Genomic DNA, 18,892 nt, shown 5'->3' with positions numbered 1-18,892 from the left:
TTTAACACTGATTTAATTTAATTAAAAAAATTAAAAACATGCGTGTGTGCGCGTGTGTGTGTGTGCGCGCGCGTGTGTGTGTGTGTGTGTGTGTGTGTGTGTGTGTGTGTGTGTGTGTGTGCGTGCGTGCGTGCGTGCGTGCGTGCGTGTGTGTGCGTGCGTGTGTGTGTTTTACTATATATAAATGTGTCCACAGTTGGGTTAGCTGGCTGTCAGGAAGCAGTAATTTCGATCGAAGCTGATGGAAAACATTTCACAACAACCTGTTCCTATTTGAAACCTTGAAGATATTTTGTAAATCTAGAACAGACCTTGTGGTTGCGGTTTTCAGTGGGACTCGTGGTTTGCAGTGTGTACGTGTGTATGTTTGAGTACGCTCAGCTGGATGGCTAGAAGCTCAGGAAACCAGCCTCACAAACAAGCATTCATACACACATTTAAACTCTTGCTTTGATCTGAGGCGTTGTAATGTAGGGACTGGTGAAAGTGACTCATTTTTTCCAGAAAGACTCATTAACTGGTTGCTGGAGGATAGTGAGCCACATCTGTTGTAAGTGGTTCAAGCGTTGGTGTGTGGCCTCTTCCTCGGGCAACTGACCTGAATGTGGCTTCAGCTCCATCCATCTGACGCTGAAATGCCGAGGCTGTGCTCAGATATGACGTGTCTTTGTATGTGGGTTTGATTGTGGTTTTAGGGTGTGTGTCTCTTTAAGGATGCATAACCATTAAAATGTTTTGATGTGTGATCTACGATGTTTTCCAGTGAAGAAGCTGAGCATTTTCTCGGTATCAGACACATTAAGCAGCACTTGATGAATTCCAGCTCACTGATCAAAGGTCGCAAGTTGATGAGAGTGGTTTTCAGTGGTGTGATATAAATAAAATCCATTATAAATCTGTTTTAATATTTATCAATAATTTATTTGTATTTATTTTAAGACATTTTAAAAACATTAAGTCAAATTATTATCTAGTTTGTATGGAAGCTTGTTTCCGCCACAGAATAAAACATTTTAAAAGATAATTGCCACCTTTTATCTCACAATTGCGAGTTTGCATCTCGCAATACTGACTTTATTTCTGCGAGATAAACTATGTTATAAAGTCAGAATTGCGTGATATAAAGTTGCAATTGCATTATAAAGTCAGAATTGTAAGATTTAAACATGCAATTCTGAGAAAAAGTCATTTTTTTCTTCTTGAGTTTATTTGCAATTGTGAGTTTATAACACAATTCTGACTTTATATCTCGCAATTCTGACTTTATATCACGCAATTCTGACTTTATAACACACAATCCTGACTTTATATCACACAATTCTGACTTTATAACACACAATCCTGACTTTATATCACACAATTCTGACTTTATATCTCGCAATTCTGACTTTATATCACGCAATTCTGACTTTATAACACACAATCCTGACTTTATATCACACAATTCTGACTTTATAACACACAATCCTGACTTTATATCACGCAATTCTGACTTTATATCACACAATTCTGACTTTATAACACACAATCCTGACTTTATATCACACAATCCTGACTTTATATCATGCAATTCTGACTTTATATCTCGCAATTCTGACTTTATAACACACAATCCTGACTTTATATCACACAATCCTGACTTTATATCACGCAATTCTGACTTTATATCTCGCAATTCTGACTTTATAACACACAATCCTGACTTTATATCACACAATTCTGACTTTATATCACACAATTCTGACTTTATATCTCGCAATTCTGACTTAATAACACACAATCCTGACTTTATATCACACAATTCTGACTTTATAACACACAATCCTGACTTTATATCACACAATCCTGACTTTATATCACGCAATTCTGACTTTATATCTCGCAATTCTGACTTTATATCACACAATCCTGACTTTATATCACACAATTCTGACTTTATATCTCGCAATTCTGACTTTATATCACGCAATTCTGACTTTATAACACACAATCCTGACTTTATATCACGCAATTCTGACTTTATATCACGCAATATCACGCAATTCTGACTTTATATCACGCAATTCTGACTTTATAACACACAATCCTGACTTTATAACACACAATTGCGACTTTATATCACGCAATTCTGACTTTATATCACGCAATTCTGACTTTATATCACGCAATTCTGACTTTATAACACACAATCCTGCCTTTATAACACACAATTGCGACTTTATATCACGCAATTCTGACTTTATATCACGCAATTCTGACTTTATATCACGCAATTCTGACTTTATAACACACAATCCTGCCTTTATATCACACAATTCTGACTTTATATCTCGCAATTCTGACTTTATATCACGCAATTCTGACTTTATATCTCGCAATTCTGACTTTATAACGTGCAATTCTGACTTTATATCTCGCAATTCTGACTTTATATCTCGCAATTCTGACTTTATATCACGCAATTCTGACTTTATAACGTGCAATTCTGACTTTATATCTCGCAATTCTGACTTCATATCACGCAATTCTGACTTTAACGTGCAATTCTGACTTTATATATCGCAATTCTGACTTTATAACACACAATTGCAACTTTATATCACACAATTCTGACTTTATATCACGCAATTCTGACTTTATATCTCGCAATTCTGACTTTATATCTCGCAATTATGACTTTATAACGTGCAATTCTGACTTTATATCACACAATTCTGACTTTATAATGTGCAATTCTGACTTTATAACACACAATTGCGACTTTATATCTCACAATTCTGACTTTATAACACAATTGCGACTTTATATCACGCAATTCTGACTTTATAACGTGCAATTCTGACTTTATAACACAATTTCGACTTTATATCACGCAAAAAAGGCAGAATTGTGTGATTAAAAAGTCGCAATTACCTTTTGATTTTTTATTCTGTGGCAGAAACAGGCTTCCATAAGTTTGTTTTAAATAGGGCTGTGTAAAAAAATAAAGTAATTAATTAAAACTTCTTTTACCCCAAAAAAATTTAAATCACAATTTAAGCCCTCGGTTTCTCCAGTCCTTTGTCTTGCGTTGATGTTGATATTGTAAGCTAGTGTGTCACTGTCTGTTCCCATGCTCATTAAAACTCTCATTTCCTCTCATCTTTTGGATTATATACACAGCAAGTGTGACAATTACATTATCCTATTTATTCATAAATGAGTCACTGTCAAGACAGATCGTAAAACAACATGCTTAGAACTCTTTTATATTTAAAAATATGCAAAAAGTCACTGATTTGAAAAGTTAATAAAATGAACAACAAAGTGACACATTACATAGAAAAAGTGGCAGGTCTATTATTTTGCATGTACACTCCAACACTTAATGCACAGATCATTTGACACACGGGATCAGATTGTTTTGTTCCGCCCGTCGCTCACTGTCCATTGCCTATTTATCACTGTCAGTCAGATTCAATCGCGCATTTAAATACGCATTTAAATGTCAGTCCAGAAACTTTGAGAAATGTGTGCTTAGATGACACAAGCAACCATTTGTGTTTTTCAGCTCTGTTCATCGACTCCCCGTTGACTCCGAGGTGTCATATATTACAACTGAATTGAGTGTCAGTCCTGCTACGCTGTCGAATCACAGTTCTGCTTTACTCTTTTTCTTTGCTGAATAATTTTGGTAGGAACATTTTCAGAGGGGAAGACCAGTTTTTGGGATAGCACAGGCACACGTTGCTTAATGAAACAATATTGTATGTGTTTTAATAAGAGAATGGCTGAGGATGGGGAAAGCTGATGAGAGTGCCTGGATAAAGGCTTCATAATCTCAGAAGCTGCATGTGACCCACAGGGCTATTGCTGGGCCGCTGTCACACTTTTTGACAGCATATTAATAGGGATTTGTGCCCCAGATGTCTGCCAGCACAGCATCGTCTGTCCGTAGCTCTGTCACTCCATTCTGCCATTCTTGCTTTGTATGCAAAGCTGTCAGGAACTGGTGAATTACTCTGGCTATGTGGAATTTAGTTCTCATTCTTCACTTGGAATATTTGTTCAGGCAGCTTGAGCTGATAGTTTGGCAAGGTTTTGTTTAAATGATCCTCCTTATTATATTGTATTTTAAGTATTACTAAATATTCATAGTCTTCATTAAACTTCTTTTTAATAAATTATCATGAAGTAATCTTGGAACCTTTAAAATCCTCAAATAACAGCATATAACTGTTTCATTGGCATCATGGAGTAGACGTGTGACCCTCTGCATGTTTGAATGTTATTTTGAGGAAAAACATAAAGGGAAATATGAAAACTTCACACTGTATAAACACTGCAACATTTGAAAACATTTCCTTCATGTATTTCTGATGGCTAATGAGATGAGACTTTTCCTTGGGTTGAGAGCGCCACCTTGTGGCTGCAAAAAAAATAAAATTTTCCTGCTATTGTAATAGTGGATTTTATAATAATAATTTGGATAATGGATAATTTACTAATAATATTTTTTTAAATTGATCATTAAATATTTACATTTATTTATATTTTATATAATATTGTTTAATTATTTTTTATAATACATTTATATTATATTTATTTTATATATTTAAATAATATTATTTTATATAATTGTAATTTTAATTAAATTTTATATTATTTGTTTACAATATATATTTATATCATATTTATTTAATATAATTGTAAATAATTATAAACAACTTTAACTACAATTGTGGAACTTACTTTGTAATTGTTGTATGGTATAATGAGCATCAGTTTATGTATGTTTAATTTACTATTCTATGTTTCCGAAATAAGATTCCTGATCGTTTTTATTGTTGTATTTCAGGTATACTCTTTTCCACACTAGTGTTTGGACCTGCGTGTGGTTTCATCCTGGGATCTGTCTGTACCAACTTTTATGTGGATGTTTTGCTCATCGACACAAGTGAGTTTCAGTTATAAAGTAAACTGTTTTTAAATATAAAAAGTAAACTATAAGTATGATATTAAGTTCAATTAAAGTATACTTGCAGTATAAAACTACAAAACTAGTAGTTTACTGAGAGTATACTTCAATGTGTACTTTCTAAAAAATGTGCTACAGGTATTAAACTAGTACACTATAAGTATACCTATAAGTTCACTTTAGTATAGTTGCAGAACGAACGAAAAATATTTACTGTTACACTTAAAGTATACTTTTATAAACTAAAAAGTGGACCAATTTAGTCGCACATATTGAAATAGTACACTTACAAGTATAACAGTACATTGACATTAGTATACTTATACAAAGTATACTAAAAATAAACGTAATAAACTGAACTTGAAGTGTACTTATTTTTTGTAAGGGATTCAGCTACACCCGACCCATTGCATCAAAAATAGCCATGAAACCTCTTTAGACAAAAGTTTGTAGCAGAATAAGACACACTGAATAGCTCAATGGCCCAGTTTTGATGTCTGATTTCTGTGAATTGCATCATGTAGTTTGTTTTGCTGTTTTAGAAGTGGATTTTCACAAATGTGACTGCATTTGTGAGAGAATTTCCATTCCTCTACATATTATTTATGCAATTATTTACCATCCTGTATTTGCTTTTCTCAGCTGCGCTGAACATCACTCCTGATGACCCCCGCTGGATCGGTGCATGGTGGGGCGGCTTTCTCCTCTGCGGTGCCTTACTCTTCTTCTCGTCCATCTTCATGTTTGGTTTCCCCCAGTCTCTGCCCAGCTTGGAGGTGGAGGGAGTTCTTGAGATTGAACAGGCCATGCTGCCCTCATCTTTACCCCTGGATTATGAGAAATCCAAGCCCAGCAATGGAGTCCTGCAGAACCACCAGCCGAACAGCAACAACCTGTCCTGCTGCCAACAGCTCCGAGGTCTCAGTGCCAGTAACTCACTATACACAATTACACAACCAAATGCACCATGTGATGTTCTATGCACTCATACTGAGATTAGTCTGCTTTAGCTGAGTAAGGCTACTTTTGTCTTTAAAGAATAAGAAGAAATGCTAGTGACAAACACTGATGGTGGTCTTTTTCCTGAATAGCATGCATATGTTAAATTGAAGGCTTGGTCTGCTTTGATCCGTTTAATTGTACCGGACATGTTCCTCTATTTAAAAGTCTAATTATACTTAATGGTACACTGAAGAGGCAATTAGACAATTAGAGTTAAATCTTACGTATTAGCAGGCCCACACGGAATCTACGCCCGCAGGAGTTTGTAGAAAACCACAGATTTCCACAGAATTGTGTAGAGAATTAGTTGGCTTGTGGAAAGTGGCCGTTACATACCAGAATGAAGCCAGGTGGTTGGAGCACTGTGTGTTCTGAAGAGTGTTTTTGCAGAATTTTCTTGAAACAAGAAGTAACACTGCGTGAGATATTAAAGGTACACTATGTAACTTTTGGCCCTCTAGCAGTTAAAAAACAAAACTGGTCCAGGTCTGTGTGACTGTGTGGATGAATATGTTTTTTTTGGAAATATGGAAAAGGAGAGAGAGATTATCCTGCTGCTCATAAAACATTCACTACTAGGCTTAATAGATAAAACCAGTTTAAAAGGAAAGGAACTCATGCTGACTAGCTGAAGACTTTACTGTAGCTTTACCCATTAAAAGATACGGTATTCCCTTGAAATTAAATTCCAGCGCTACAACCATAATAAATGACCCTTCACAATAGATAATGCTTCCCTATGCACTCTGTTAGAGAGCTACATATGTTCAATAAAGTCCCTTACTCGCCTGTTGAGCACTTTTACAACATTTCAAATCCCTCAGTTCTCGCCATCTCTGAAAAGCCAATCCAATGTTGATTCTTGTTTTATTACGAGCTCTGTCGTTCTCTTTTTGCCAGCTGACTCTCCTCTGTTCGGTGTTTGTTTTAAACGGGTGATTCCTGGAGGTGCCTCGTTGTGGCAACTAGGGCTGTCACTTTACGTTCGAAAATCAATTGCACAGTCGATCGGACCAATCAACACAAGTTTCGAAAACGAAAATAGGGAATCGATTTTAACGGCCTTCTCTCGGAGCGCGTCCAGCTCGTCACGATACGCCCGCAGCGAACACGCGTCACACAGCAACTGCAGGCTCTGACAAACACACATAACAGCAAATTATACTTCTGCATAATGTGTCTCTTTTTACTACAAAAATGTGAATTCTGCCAGTATTCAGACAGTCTCATGCATACAGATACAGATTCGGGCTACAATCGCCTACGTAGGCGAAATTTGTTTGACATTTCTAATCGTAAACAGCCATGTTGAAGCCTGCAGTGATGTTTTTCATTGATGTTATGGCAGTCCACTCTGCTTATTGTTTTTCGAGAAAGTTTGTCATTGTGCACGAAACTTCACGCCAATAAATCATCAGGATTATTGCTGACTTGTGCGCGTCTCAAGCGCCCTCTTTACGTTCGTCCAAATGCCTGTTAGTTGTCTGTGGATTTGCCCATATTTGGCATTTAAAATGGAAACCTCTTTAGACATGGAAAATCGATTTTACAATCGATTCAATGAACACTTATGTCTCAAAAATCGAACAGGATTTTTTCACACAAAAGTGACAGCCCTAGTGGCAACCAATATAGCCCAAAGTAGCCGGAGCAGCATTTCTCTAATTACGAATATGACGAGACACACAAGGGTGAGCGACTTATGTCCCTCGAAAACCATCATGTCAGGACTAAAATATAAACACTTATAATAGGCTTACCATAGTGAATCAGGGTAAGACAGAAACATGTTTTGGAAGAAGGATTGATGATGCATTGACTTGTTAATTTTTAACCAAAAATGTTACTGTTGATTGTAAAAGATTATTAATTTTAATTTTTTTGGAGTAACATGCATGGATTAAGCATGTGCAATAAGAATAGGAACATGAATTAAGAAAGCGAATATGGTCAAAATTTATTTAAATTCCAGATTTCCCCCCAAAATCAGCATCAGTGTTATTTTAGTATAATTGATATACTATTATAGTTTTTGTTCAGAGGCTTTCAGCCTGAAAGACTTTTTACATGCTAACTGTCACTCTCTGGGTCCATACTGCCGTTCTTGTGTCTCGTCTGTTTGTCTGTAAATAGAGTAATTGTTATGCTGGTATTGTTCTATACTTGTAAGGCTCTCATTTCGTACAACAGCAGCCATCAGTCATGTAAGATCTGATTAAATACTAGCTAACATGATGCATTACTAGCACAGTAGCCATGGCAGCACAAGCTAAAGGCATACTTTCAAGACAATAATCTAGGCAGCTGTTCTGTCCAACATGGCTGATGCATTTTTCAAGGTTTTGCCATCTGGTACGAATGCAGTCTCAGTCATGCTGTTTCAGACACATCTGTCAAATAAATCCATCAAAATGACGGCTCCTCAGAATGTAGCCACAACTCTGCAGCACTTTAGACATGGAGCTGGAAATTAGAGGGTGAATGTCTGTTGATTGCATCATAAATCTTCAGTTTCTTCATTCAAGTCCAACTAAGGTCAATCTTAACATTTAGTGGATGGTTTAGACTAGACTAGTCTGTCATTACTCTGTATTTTGGACTCACTTATAGAACTCTCTCTGTCTCTTTCTGTCTCTTCCTTTTTCACTCCAGTTATTCCCAAGGTGACGAAGCACCTGCTGTCAAACCCAGTGTTCACGTGTATTGTCTTAGCTGCCTGTATGGAGATTGCCGTTGTCGCTGGTTTTGCTGCCTTCCTGGGCAAATATTTGGAGCAGCAGTTCAACCTCACCACCTCCTCTGCTAACCAGCTGTTGGGTGTGTATAAAACACACACTGGATGCCCAGTGATTTCACCAAGTACAACATGTTCCTGGATCAACATCTTTGTTGATCCTGGAACAATGTTTCAGTCAGCCAATCAGATTTGAGTGACAAGTTTACAGTTTATGTCAAGTTTAGGCTTACAACCAGGGTTCGGTGCTTCTACATCAGTGTTATTCATAAGATAAGTTATGGGTAGGGATAGGACAACATTTTTGGACAGGGAATTTGTAATCAACAAAACATGTTGATCCAGGAACATGTCTTACTTGGCAAAATCATGGTGGCCCTGCACATACACATACATTGGGCTTCAAAATTCTGAGAAAATGCTTCTTTCTTTCTTTTTTAAATTGCAAAAAAAAAAATTATTTTATTATAATACAATTATTCTAATTCTACAATTACTTTTTCATTGCAAAGTATTAGCAGAATTTTTTTATTTTATTTTTTTTATTATTTATTTTTTCTAATTTAATTTTCAATACAATAAAATGATTTGTACTATTTTGCAAATTATTAACAGAAAAAAAATGGCTATTTTCCCCTATTTTTATTATAATTATTTACTAGTGCTGTCAAATCGATTAATCGCATCTAACATGAAAGTTTGTAAATATATTTGTGTGCATGTGTGAAAACATTTATTTCATAATGTGATTTCCCCCCCACTTTCAATTCTTTTACTTAAATAGTCCAGGCAAAGTAACTCATTTTGGAGCCAAAAATAGAACTAATTGTAAAAGAATTTTTTGCAGCTTAGATCATTTCTATGAGGTGTCCATAACAACATACTAAGTCCTAAGAAATCCTAGTTGAGGAAATATGTTAAATTCTCATCAATCCGAGATGTGTGCCAGTAAGGCCAGGCAACAATACACCCCAATGGGGCTATTTTTTTCCTTTACTCCTATCAAAATGAAACTTTACACAATGAAAGTACCTATGAAAAGTAAAAAAAATTGTATTACAAGTTTCTTTGAAAATGAATTTGAATATGCAAATGAGCTATACACTAATCGAATATGCCCAAAATACACCCAAATAGGCTTAATTTTTTCCTTTACTCCTACCACAATAAAACTTTTCAAAATGAAAGTCTACAAGAAAAGTAAAACATTTTGTATTAGAAGTTTGTATTGTAAAATTCTTTTACAATTAGTCTGTCGTAAAACGCTACTTTGCCTGGACTAAAATGAAAGGTTAGATTTTTGCAAATTTTTTGAATAAAAGATCAAAAGGATAAACAATGCAGATTTATTTTTTACAGCCATTTTTGATCATATTTACCAGGGGTGCCATTGATTCTGACCACAACTGTATATATATATGTATATATATATATATATATATTATATGTTTACAAACTTTCATGTTATATGCGATTAATCAATTTGCCAGCACTATTAATAACTTATTTAATATAATTTTTCCCAAATATTTAGTAGAATTTTGTTTCTATTTATTTATTTCATAAAATTTAATTCATTCATCTAATTTAATAGTTTTATTTCAAATTATTAGCAGAACAATTTTTGCGACAACAATTTTTCTGAAAACAATTTTTAGCAAATTTGTTTTTGAATCCCAGATTTTGAATCTCATACTTTTGGAACCTCCTTTATCTTGACACATTTATCTTTGCCACATACAGAGTAAACCTGAAATTATGCAAATTATAGTTTAAAATGAAAGCAAATGCAGTTATTTATTTATTTAGCAAAAGCTTTCATCCAAAGTGACTTACAAATGAGGAATTATACAACAAAAGTGCTTTATCAACATCAGAAGTTCCGCAATACAAGATGAAAGCACTAAAATAAAGGGTACTGACAGCAAAGTGTTATTTTTATATAACACATTCTTCTCTCTTCTTAAACAGGGATGACAGCCATCCCGTGTGCCTGTCTGGGCATATTCTTAGGAGGTTTGCTGGTGAAGAAGCTGAACCTGTCTGCTCTGGGAGCCATACGAATGGCCATGCTGGTCAATCTGATCTCCACTGCGTGTTACGTGTCCTTCCTCTTCCTGGGCTGTGACACAGGACCTGTCGCTGGGGTGACCGTCGCCTATGGCAACGAGTACGGACGGCTCAGCTGCTTTTTTCTCCTCGCAGCCTTGTTATTTTTCTGCCATTTATTCTGTCTTTGCAGAGAGGGTAGAGGATGACATGTCTGCATGCTGAAACCTCTGTTTATGTGTAGTATGTATGTATGGTCAGGGTTTGCATTTATAGAATTCACTACTTTTGAGTATTTCAGGGGAATAGGAGAGAACGGATAAGTAATACATCCCGATTTATTTTCCAGGCCCACATGGAATCTGTGCTTAGTGAATTCCACAGATTTACTTATTTCATACACCCGTCACTCACAATAATGGTGTGGATTTTGATTAATCTCACTGACTGTAATGTTTTTAATCTGGTTATCATGATCCTCTAAAAAAAAAAGAAGAAAAAAAGTATATTTTTTAATTGGAAATTATTAGCAGAAAAAATAATTTTATTATTATTTTTGTAATTTAATTTTAATACAAATAAAAGTTTTCCCTAATATTATTATTATTATTATTATTATATACTTTAATACAATTTTGGATTATTTTATTTGTATTATTATTATAATTACTATTCAATCTGTCTGTCTATCTGTCTGTCTGTCTATCTATCTATCTATCTATCTATCTATCTATTTGTCTGTCTTATACAGATTTTCAAATTTTAGCAGAAAAGTTGTCTATTTGACCCCCTATTTTTTATTATATTTATTAATGTAATAGATTGTAGTTGTTTTTTTAATCATTAGCCGGATATTTGCATATGTTTGTTTTTCTAATCTAAAGTTATGGTAACACTTTATTTCGATAGTCCACTTTAGACATTTTACTAACTACAAGTAACTTTGCAACTACATGTCAACTAATTCTCAATAGATTATTAGTCGACTGCATGCTTGATATCTGCTAACACTTTATTTTGATGCTCCCCCAACAGATATTCTACTGACTATAAGTATATATAAGTAACTTATTCTCCTAACTCGAACCCTAACACCTAACCATAACCTAATACCTAACAGTCTACTAATACTCTATTGAGAGTTAGTTGACATGTAGTTGCAAAGTTACTTATAGTTAGTAGAATGTCTAAAGTGGACTATCGAAATAAAGTGAAATTTATTCTATTTTTGTGAAAACAGTTTTTAGTGAATTCTAGATGTTTCATTCATTCAGTTTGTTCACAAACAAGATATCAGTGCTGCTCCAATTTGTTCAGACCTCAAACACAGACTCATTTAGTATGTTTTTGTGTATAATATTGCACTTTAATTGCACCCTCAAAATGAGAAGAAAATACAAAGAAAAGTCAACCAATTCCATCTGGGCTGTATGTTAAACAAACAGGGGTGTAAATCCTGAAGCATAGTCAGTGCTTAGATGAACTCAGTGACAGTAAATATATAGAAAGTAACTCTATTCAAACAGGTGAGTGTGTGTGTGTGTGTGTGTGTGTGTGTGTGTGTGTGTGTGTGTGTGTGTGTGTGTGTGTGTGTGTGTGTGTGTGTGTGTGTGTGAGTGTGTGTGTGTGTGTGTATATAGGACACTGCAAGTAGGCCAGAAGCCGGAAGCCCCCTGCATGAGTCATTGCAACTGCTACACTTCATCCGTTAGCCCCGTTTGTGGCTCCAATGGTGTGACCTACTTGTCCTCCTGTTTCGCCGGCTGCACCAGAGCCATCGGTACCGGACTGCCACCACCTCCTCGCTTTCAGGTCATTACCCATCTCATTTTCAACTCTCTTTCTTTCCTATTCGCTGACACATGCTCTCTGTATGGCTGCTTTTCTCGCTCTCCGCTCATTTCCTGGACAGCACATGTCCAGCGTGGGTCATTAGAACTGAAGCCCACATCGCTCATCAGATATACAGTATGTTGAAGAGGACACAGCGTTCTGCCTGCCAGGCATCTTAATGGCCACTGCACTCATTACCATACAAAGAGAATGGTTCAAACTGGAATAGATGATTCCAAGACAACTATTATCATAATTGAACACTGGCTCACGACATTAATATATACCGACCGCTGGGTTTAATGAGCCTGTTCGTGCCAGGGTTCATGGGTGCATCAGTTCTCTGTAGATAAAAGTGACTTTAGTACGTTTAGACGGCTAATAATGGCTCATTTATTTTATACCAATCCATTTAATATTTTCATTATTTTTAAATAAACCCTCATTTTATTTCGATGTTGAATGGTGTCATATACAGTGTAGGACGTTTTAATATAGATTGTTATTATACTATAATATTTGCACATATTTTGCATTATTACTTTTTTATTTTATGATTCAAATATGAACACACAAGTATTTGCTGGCTTTGTAGTGAACATGATCATGTGTTTTTACACTGGCAGAACCTGACGAGATGCTCGTGCATCTCTGAATACAATGACTATGCCACGGCTGTGCCAGGGAAATGCCCGCGCCCCGGCTGCAAGGAAGCCTTCCTCACATTCCTGTGTGTGATCTGTGCCTGCAGTATGATCGGAGCGATGGCCCAGACGCCCTCCGTCATCATCCTCATCAGGTGTATATCTATAAAGATAAATCTCTAGATAAATCTATATATTTATCTGTCTTTGTATCTGTCTATCTGTGTCTATCTATCAATATGTCTATCTATCTGTCTATCTATGTGTCTATCTGTCTGTCTGTCTATCAATCTTCCATCTATCTATCTATCTATCTATCTATCTATCTATCTATCTGTCTATATCTCTGTATGTCTGTCTGTCTGTCTCTCTATCTATCTATCTATCTATCTATCTATCTATCTATCTATCTATCTATCTATCTATGTCTCTGTCTGTCTATATCTCTGTCTGTCTGTCTGTCTGTCTGTCTGTCTATCTATCTGTCTCTCTATCTATCTATCTATCTATCTATCTATCTATCTATCTATCTATCTATCTATCTATCTATCTATCTATCTATCTATGTGTCTATGTGTCTATCTGTCTGTCTGTCTTCCATCTATCTATCTATCTATCTATCTATCTATCTATCTATCTATCTATCTATCTATCTATCTATCTATCTATCTATCTATCTCTCTGTCTGTCTATATCTCTGTCTGTCTGTCTGTCTGTCTGTCTGTCTGTCTGTCTGTCTGTCTGTCTGTCTGTCTGTCTGTCTGTCTATCTATCTATCTATCTATCTATCTATCTATCTATCTGTCTGTCTGTCTATCTATCTATCTATCTCTCTATCTCTCTGTCTGTCTGTCTATCTCTCTCTGTCTCTCTGTCTATCTATCTATCTATCTGTCTGTCTGTCTATCTGATTATATTTTTTACAATACCATTCAAAAGTCTGGGATTGGCAAGATTTGTAATGTTTTTGAAAGAAAACATTTATGCTCACCAAGGCTGCATTTATTTGAGCAAAAATACAGTAAAACAATAATATTGTGAAATATTATTACTTTTTTAAAATAACTGTTTATATTTTAAAATGTAATTTATTCCTGTGATGCAAAGCTGAATTTTCAGCATCATTACTCCAGTCTTCAGTGTCACATGATCCTTCAGAAATCATTCTATGCTGGTTTGATGCTCAAGAAAAAAAAATGTTTTATTTGTTATCTCTGTCTCTTTTAGAACTGTGAGCCCAGAGCTGAAGTCATATGCCCTTGGAGTTCTTTTTCTGTTACTGCGACTATTAGGTGAGATATCACAGCACAGCACAATCACATTTACAACTGAAACAGTATACTCAGCAGGGGAATATGTTTGTCTCACTGAAATCGAAAGTTGGCTAAAAGAAGCATATTAAAGACTCAATTTCCTTGCTATCCAAACGTTGTGAAACAAGGAGCGTGTTTATTTGCCACTTCTGTTCAAAAAAACAGTAGTTTTCTATCAGTAAAAGTTCTCCAATTGCTATATTATTAGAAAGATTAAGACTTTGTTCATTCCTTTAACACATACATGATATTGCAAAATACAAAATATGTGTGGAAGGGTGTGTTCACGCCTGTAGTTCAGTTCTCTTGGTTCTTTTGGTCCGGACTAAAAAAGAAAATCTCCTGGTTCACACTGACATCAACAATGCTGTGTGCTAAACGTGGTCATTTTATGGCTTGTAAAGAAGTCAAAAAAGCACCAGGAATTCCTCCATTGCACACACAAGCGAAGATCAGTTCTGACGCCTGTACCAAACTGCATTGGGCAACATGATGAGAAGAAACAGCTATCCTTGAGCATTCTGTCCTTTATAGGGTCACATCTTGAGACATCACATCCTGTTTTTGGTTCGTTTAGATGTCTTTTGTCCATGCTGCTTTCATATCTCAGCCAAACCGCATCAACAGTAAGTTTAGAAGCTCTGAAAAGGTGGGTCTCAGTCCGCTTGTTTGATGCACACCAGGGTTCAGTTAACTCTTCAAGGGTTAGTTCACCCAAAAATGAAAATTCTGTCAGTAATCACTCACCCTCATGTTGTTCCAACCCCGTAAGACCTTCGTTCCTCTTCGGAACACAAATTAACGTCTGTGTTGCACGTCACCACGTAGGCTCACTATTGGCTGACGCTGGTCACGTGTGTGATGCGTGTGACGTACAACACAGACGCGCTACGCTTAAACACTACGTGAAAAAACTTGAGGCCCAGAGAGAAGGAAATGAAAAGTAGAATAAAGTCGGGTTTTTTTCGCACAAAAAGTATTCTCGTCACTTGATAAACTTAAGATTGAGCCACTGTAGTCACTTGGACTATATTAACGATCTCTTTAATAACTTTTCTGGGCCAGCAAGTTATAACGTCTTTAGAAGCCTATGGAGGAGTGATCCAGCTCTCAGATTTAATCAAAAATATCTTAATTTGAGTTCCGAAGATGAACGAAGGTCTTACAGGGTTGGAACAACATGAGGGTGAGTAATTACTGACAGAATTTTCATTTTTGGGTGAACTAACCCTTTAAGCCACGAGCCACATTAACAGAGCAATCGCACCAGAGTTTGTTTTAATCCAACCAAACCTGCCAAGTGTGAACACACCCTAAGTGAAGTTAAAATGTAATAATAAAATGTTATTTTGTCTTCAAAATCAATTACGCATATGATAGATTATCACAGCAGCTCAATCCATCTTGCAGGGTTCATTCCCCCTCCTTTGATATTTGGTGCGGGGATTGACTCTACATGCCTTTTCTGGAGCACCGAGTGCGGGGAGAGAGGCGCCTGTCTGCTGTACGACAACGTGACCTACCGCCACCTGTACGTCGGCATGGCCATCGTTCTCAAAATCGTGGCGTTCCTCCTCTACGCAACCACCTGGCAATGCTTGCGCAGAAACTACAAGAAATACATTAAAAACCACGAGGGATATGTCACGCCCACAGAAATGTTCTCGTCCAGCGTGAATCTGGAGAGTCTCGGAAAGGACAGCAGTCAAAGCCAAGTCAACAGGACTAAATTTATATACAACCTGGAGGATCATGAGTGGTGTGAAAACATGGAGTCCGTTTTATAGAGGGTTCAGACACACACATGCTAATTCAAGCATCATTCTACTGAACGATGGTCCTTATTATTCCAGGATGTGCAGGACTGTCGTTGCACTTTATTGTAAACTCATTCAAACTCTTCTACTGGGTCCATCTTGTTTTTAGAAGTACTGTTTCTCCAGTGCCAGTAAAATGTTGTAGTAGTTAGTTGAAGGCTTCTACTTCGTTGCCTGACTGTTTCATTGACTGGTAGCTGGTTTGTTAAATTAGCAGACATCATACTCAAATGCAGCCACAAAATGACTGTTTTTACAATTTTTCAAGTAAAAAGCTAACTAAAGTGAACAAGTTTAACTTGTTATCCATCATCAAGCTAGTTGATTATGTTCATGTTCTTGGGCTCCATCCAATCTGGTATTATGGGGATAATTTAATGCATCACAATTATCAATACTAATATACAGTATAATTCTATTGTATACATACTGAGATTTTCTATATGAAAATTATATCAATTATTTCTTAAAACATTCAAAAGGGTGTTTGAGAGATGTTTTTTTTCTAAGTGCTTTTTGCAGCATTTGCTTTCTGCTGTTAATTTATATTATTAAAGGGGCTACATGTAATTTTCATGTATTAATCGTTTTTATTGCCAATGTGTGAACAGCTTGTAATCAAACTTAAAAAACGAGACGTCTATGAAAGCCTGTAGACTGATTTTTATGTGGGCTCGGACCGGTTTCACCGGGAAAATCTAAAGGATGTGACAGTTACGCGCTCCTGAGAACCTCTTTTCTGTTTAATGACACATGAAATTAATGTTTATACAATAATACGAAAGAGCTACTCTGTACTGTAATGTCAATGTGTCATGCAAATAAAAGGTATTAATTCAAACTAAATAGTCTCACATATCCAGATCTATATGGTCTATAGTCTTAAATATACTTTATAATCAAACTATCATAACAGTGTAATTTTAATTACCTCACCTGTCGTCGACTGGAGCTGGTTCAAACATATCCACATCGCTATGATCAGATACTCTCTTAACTGCTGCCATTTTAGTTGTGTGTTTATTGTGTTATTGAGAGGAAAGCGCGCAGCACATATTTACATATGAATCTAAACGTCTCTAAATTGAATCACGTTCAGTCGATAAGCAATAAGCTGCTGGCTGCAGTTCACTTAACGGCCACCGATGTCGCTAGTGAGGGTTTCTGAATTCTACATATAGCCCCTTTAAGGCCTAAAATGTCTTAATTTGTAAAGGTTATTGATACTGTACATTATTGGCATCTTTATACATATGTGCAATAGTGGGAGAGCATATTTGAAAAACTTTTTTTTTTTGTCTATTATGAATATATGTTTTTTCTTTGTAAGATGTTTGTCATTAGATTTTGTTTTGGATTATGAAGACAAATATAGAGAATGAGACTGTTTATGCATAGTTTTATTAATGAATATAAGAATGCCTCTTTATTCAGATGACAATAATGGCATGTTTGTGACTAGAGGAAGAGGAATATTGTGACAGCATGACTGACATCAGAGGAGAAGTTTTGGGGGAAAGGTCATTTTATTAAATGGCAGAAGATCAATGTCATTCAAGTATTGCTCTGATCTCGCTGTAAGGCAAATAACATTCAGGCTGGGCCTTGGTATTTATGAGTTAGATGAAGAATGACATTTTATACACTCATAATATTACATGTAAAGTGTGTTTTAGCTTTGGGTTGAGATTAAACGATTTTTTTTTTTTTTTTTTCACTTCACTTCACTGCAATAAGACATGGCACTGTGCGCATGCTGTTTCTTCAGCAGTTTAATAATAGTGCTGTATTCAAAAGACACAGTGCAAAAAAAGCAGTGTACTTTTCGTATCATTTTTTATGCCAAAATAACTTTTATTTTATTCTGCAAATAAATTATTTTTCAGAGAATCTCAGATTTGTCTTTGTTTTTTTTTCTGTATACTTTTCCAAAGCGTTAACAAAAGGCTTCTTACAATTAAAGGTATACGTTTTTCAAAGAGGAATATTCAAATCTCTTTGGTTCTTTTTGAACTAAGTATTTAGACTTGATAAATAGATGCTCTTCTGTGTAAGATTAATTTTTAAAATATTACTTAAACAAACTACTACAGCCCTATTTTTATTTTATTTTTTATAGTAACATACTGAATGTGCGGAATCTACTCTGATATATATATATATAAAAAACGATATCAATATTAATATCCACTAGGATTTTTTTCTCTGAATTTTTGAACATTACAATAATAATAAGAGGATGTATTATACTAGATGTATATGGACCCAATTTGGTTATTTATAAAAATCTAGGTCAAAATGAAGAGATGATGACTATAAGCCATTTGACTGCTCGTGTGAGGTTTCCACTTTATGGAAAAAAGAGTGCATTTGCATTTCTGTTTTTCTGCTTCTTCTATTATAGTCCTTGCTTTACCTTCTCCTTATAAGCTACAACCAGCATCTCCACCTAGGTGTTATTAAGGACACATTTTTTTCCATACAACCTTAAGCTGGTCCTGAAAAAAAGAAACTGCTTGATTTATTGTGGATATTAAAGTGAA

At 35.6% G+C, this 18,892-nt stretch overlaps 1 protein-coding gene across 1 annotated transcript in view; it reads left to right on the top strand.

The window, feature by feature from the left end:
* Positions 1-18,239, top strand: part of slco3a1a (solute carrier organic anion transporter family member 3A1a) — a 58,542-nt gene extending 40,303 nt beyond the window's left edge. Inside the window, exons 3-10 of the mRNA XM_084124436.1 lie at positions 4,838-4,936; positions 5,600-5,875; positions 8,612-8,776; positions 10,665-10,863; positions 12,383-12,554; positions 13,202-13,374; positions 14,447-14,511; positions 15,943-18,239. Of these exons, the coding sequence (XP_083980562.1) occupies positions 4,838-4,936; positions 5,600-5,875; positions 8,612-8,776; positions 10,665-10,863; positions 12,383-12,554; positions 13,202-13,374; positions 14,447-14,511; positions 15,943-16,319 (1,526 nt within the window). The 3' untranslated portion in view covers positions 16,320-18,239. The remainder of the gene's footprint in view (positions 1-4,837; positions 4,937-5,599; positions 5,876-8,611; positions 8,777-10,664; positions 10,864-12,382; positions 12,555-13,201; positions 13,375-14,446; positions 14,512-15,942) is intronic.
* The last annotated feature ends 653 nt before the right edge of the window (positions 18,240-18,892 follow it).

This window comes from Abramis brama, assembly GCF_963993115.1.
Source record: "Abramis brama genome assembly, chromosome: 9".
Classification (NCBI taxonomy): Eukaryota; Metazoa; Chordata; class Actinopteri; order Cypriniformes; family Leuciscidae; genus Abramis; species Abramis brama.
This window is presented reverse-complemented; position numbering and strand designations above follow the sequence as displayed.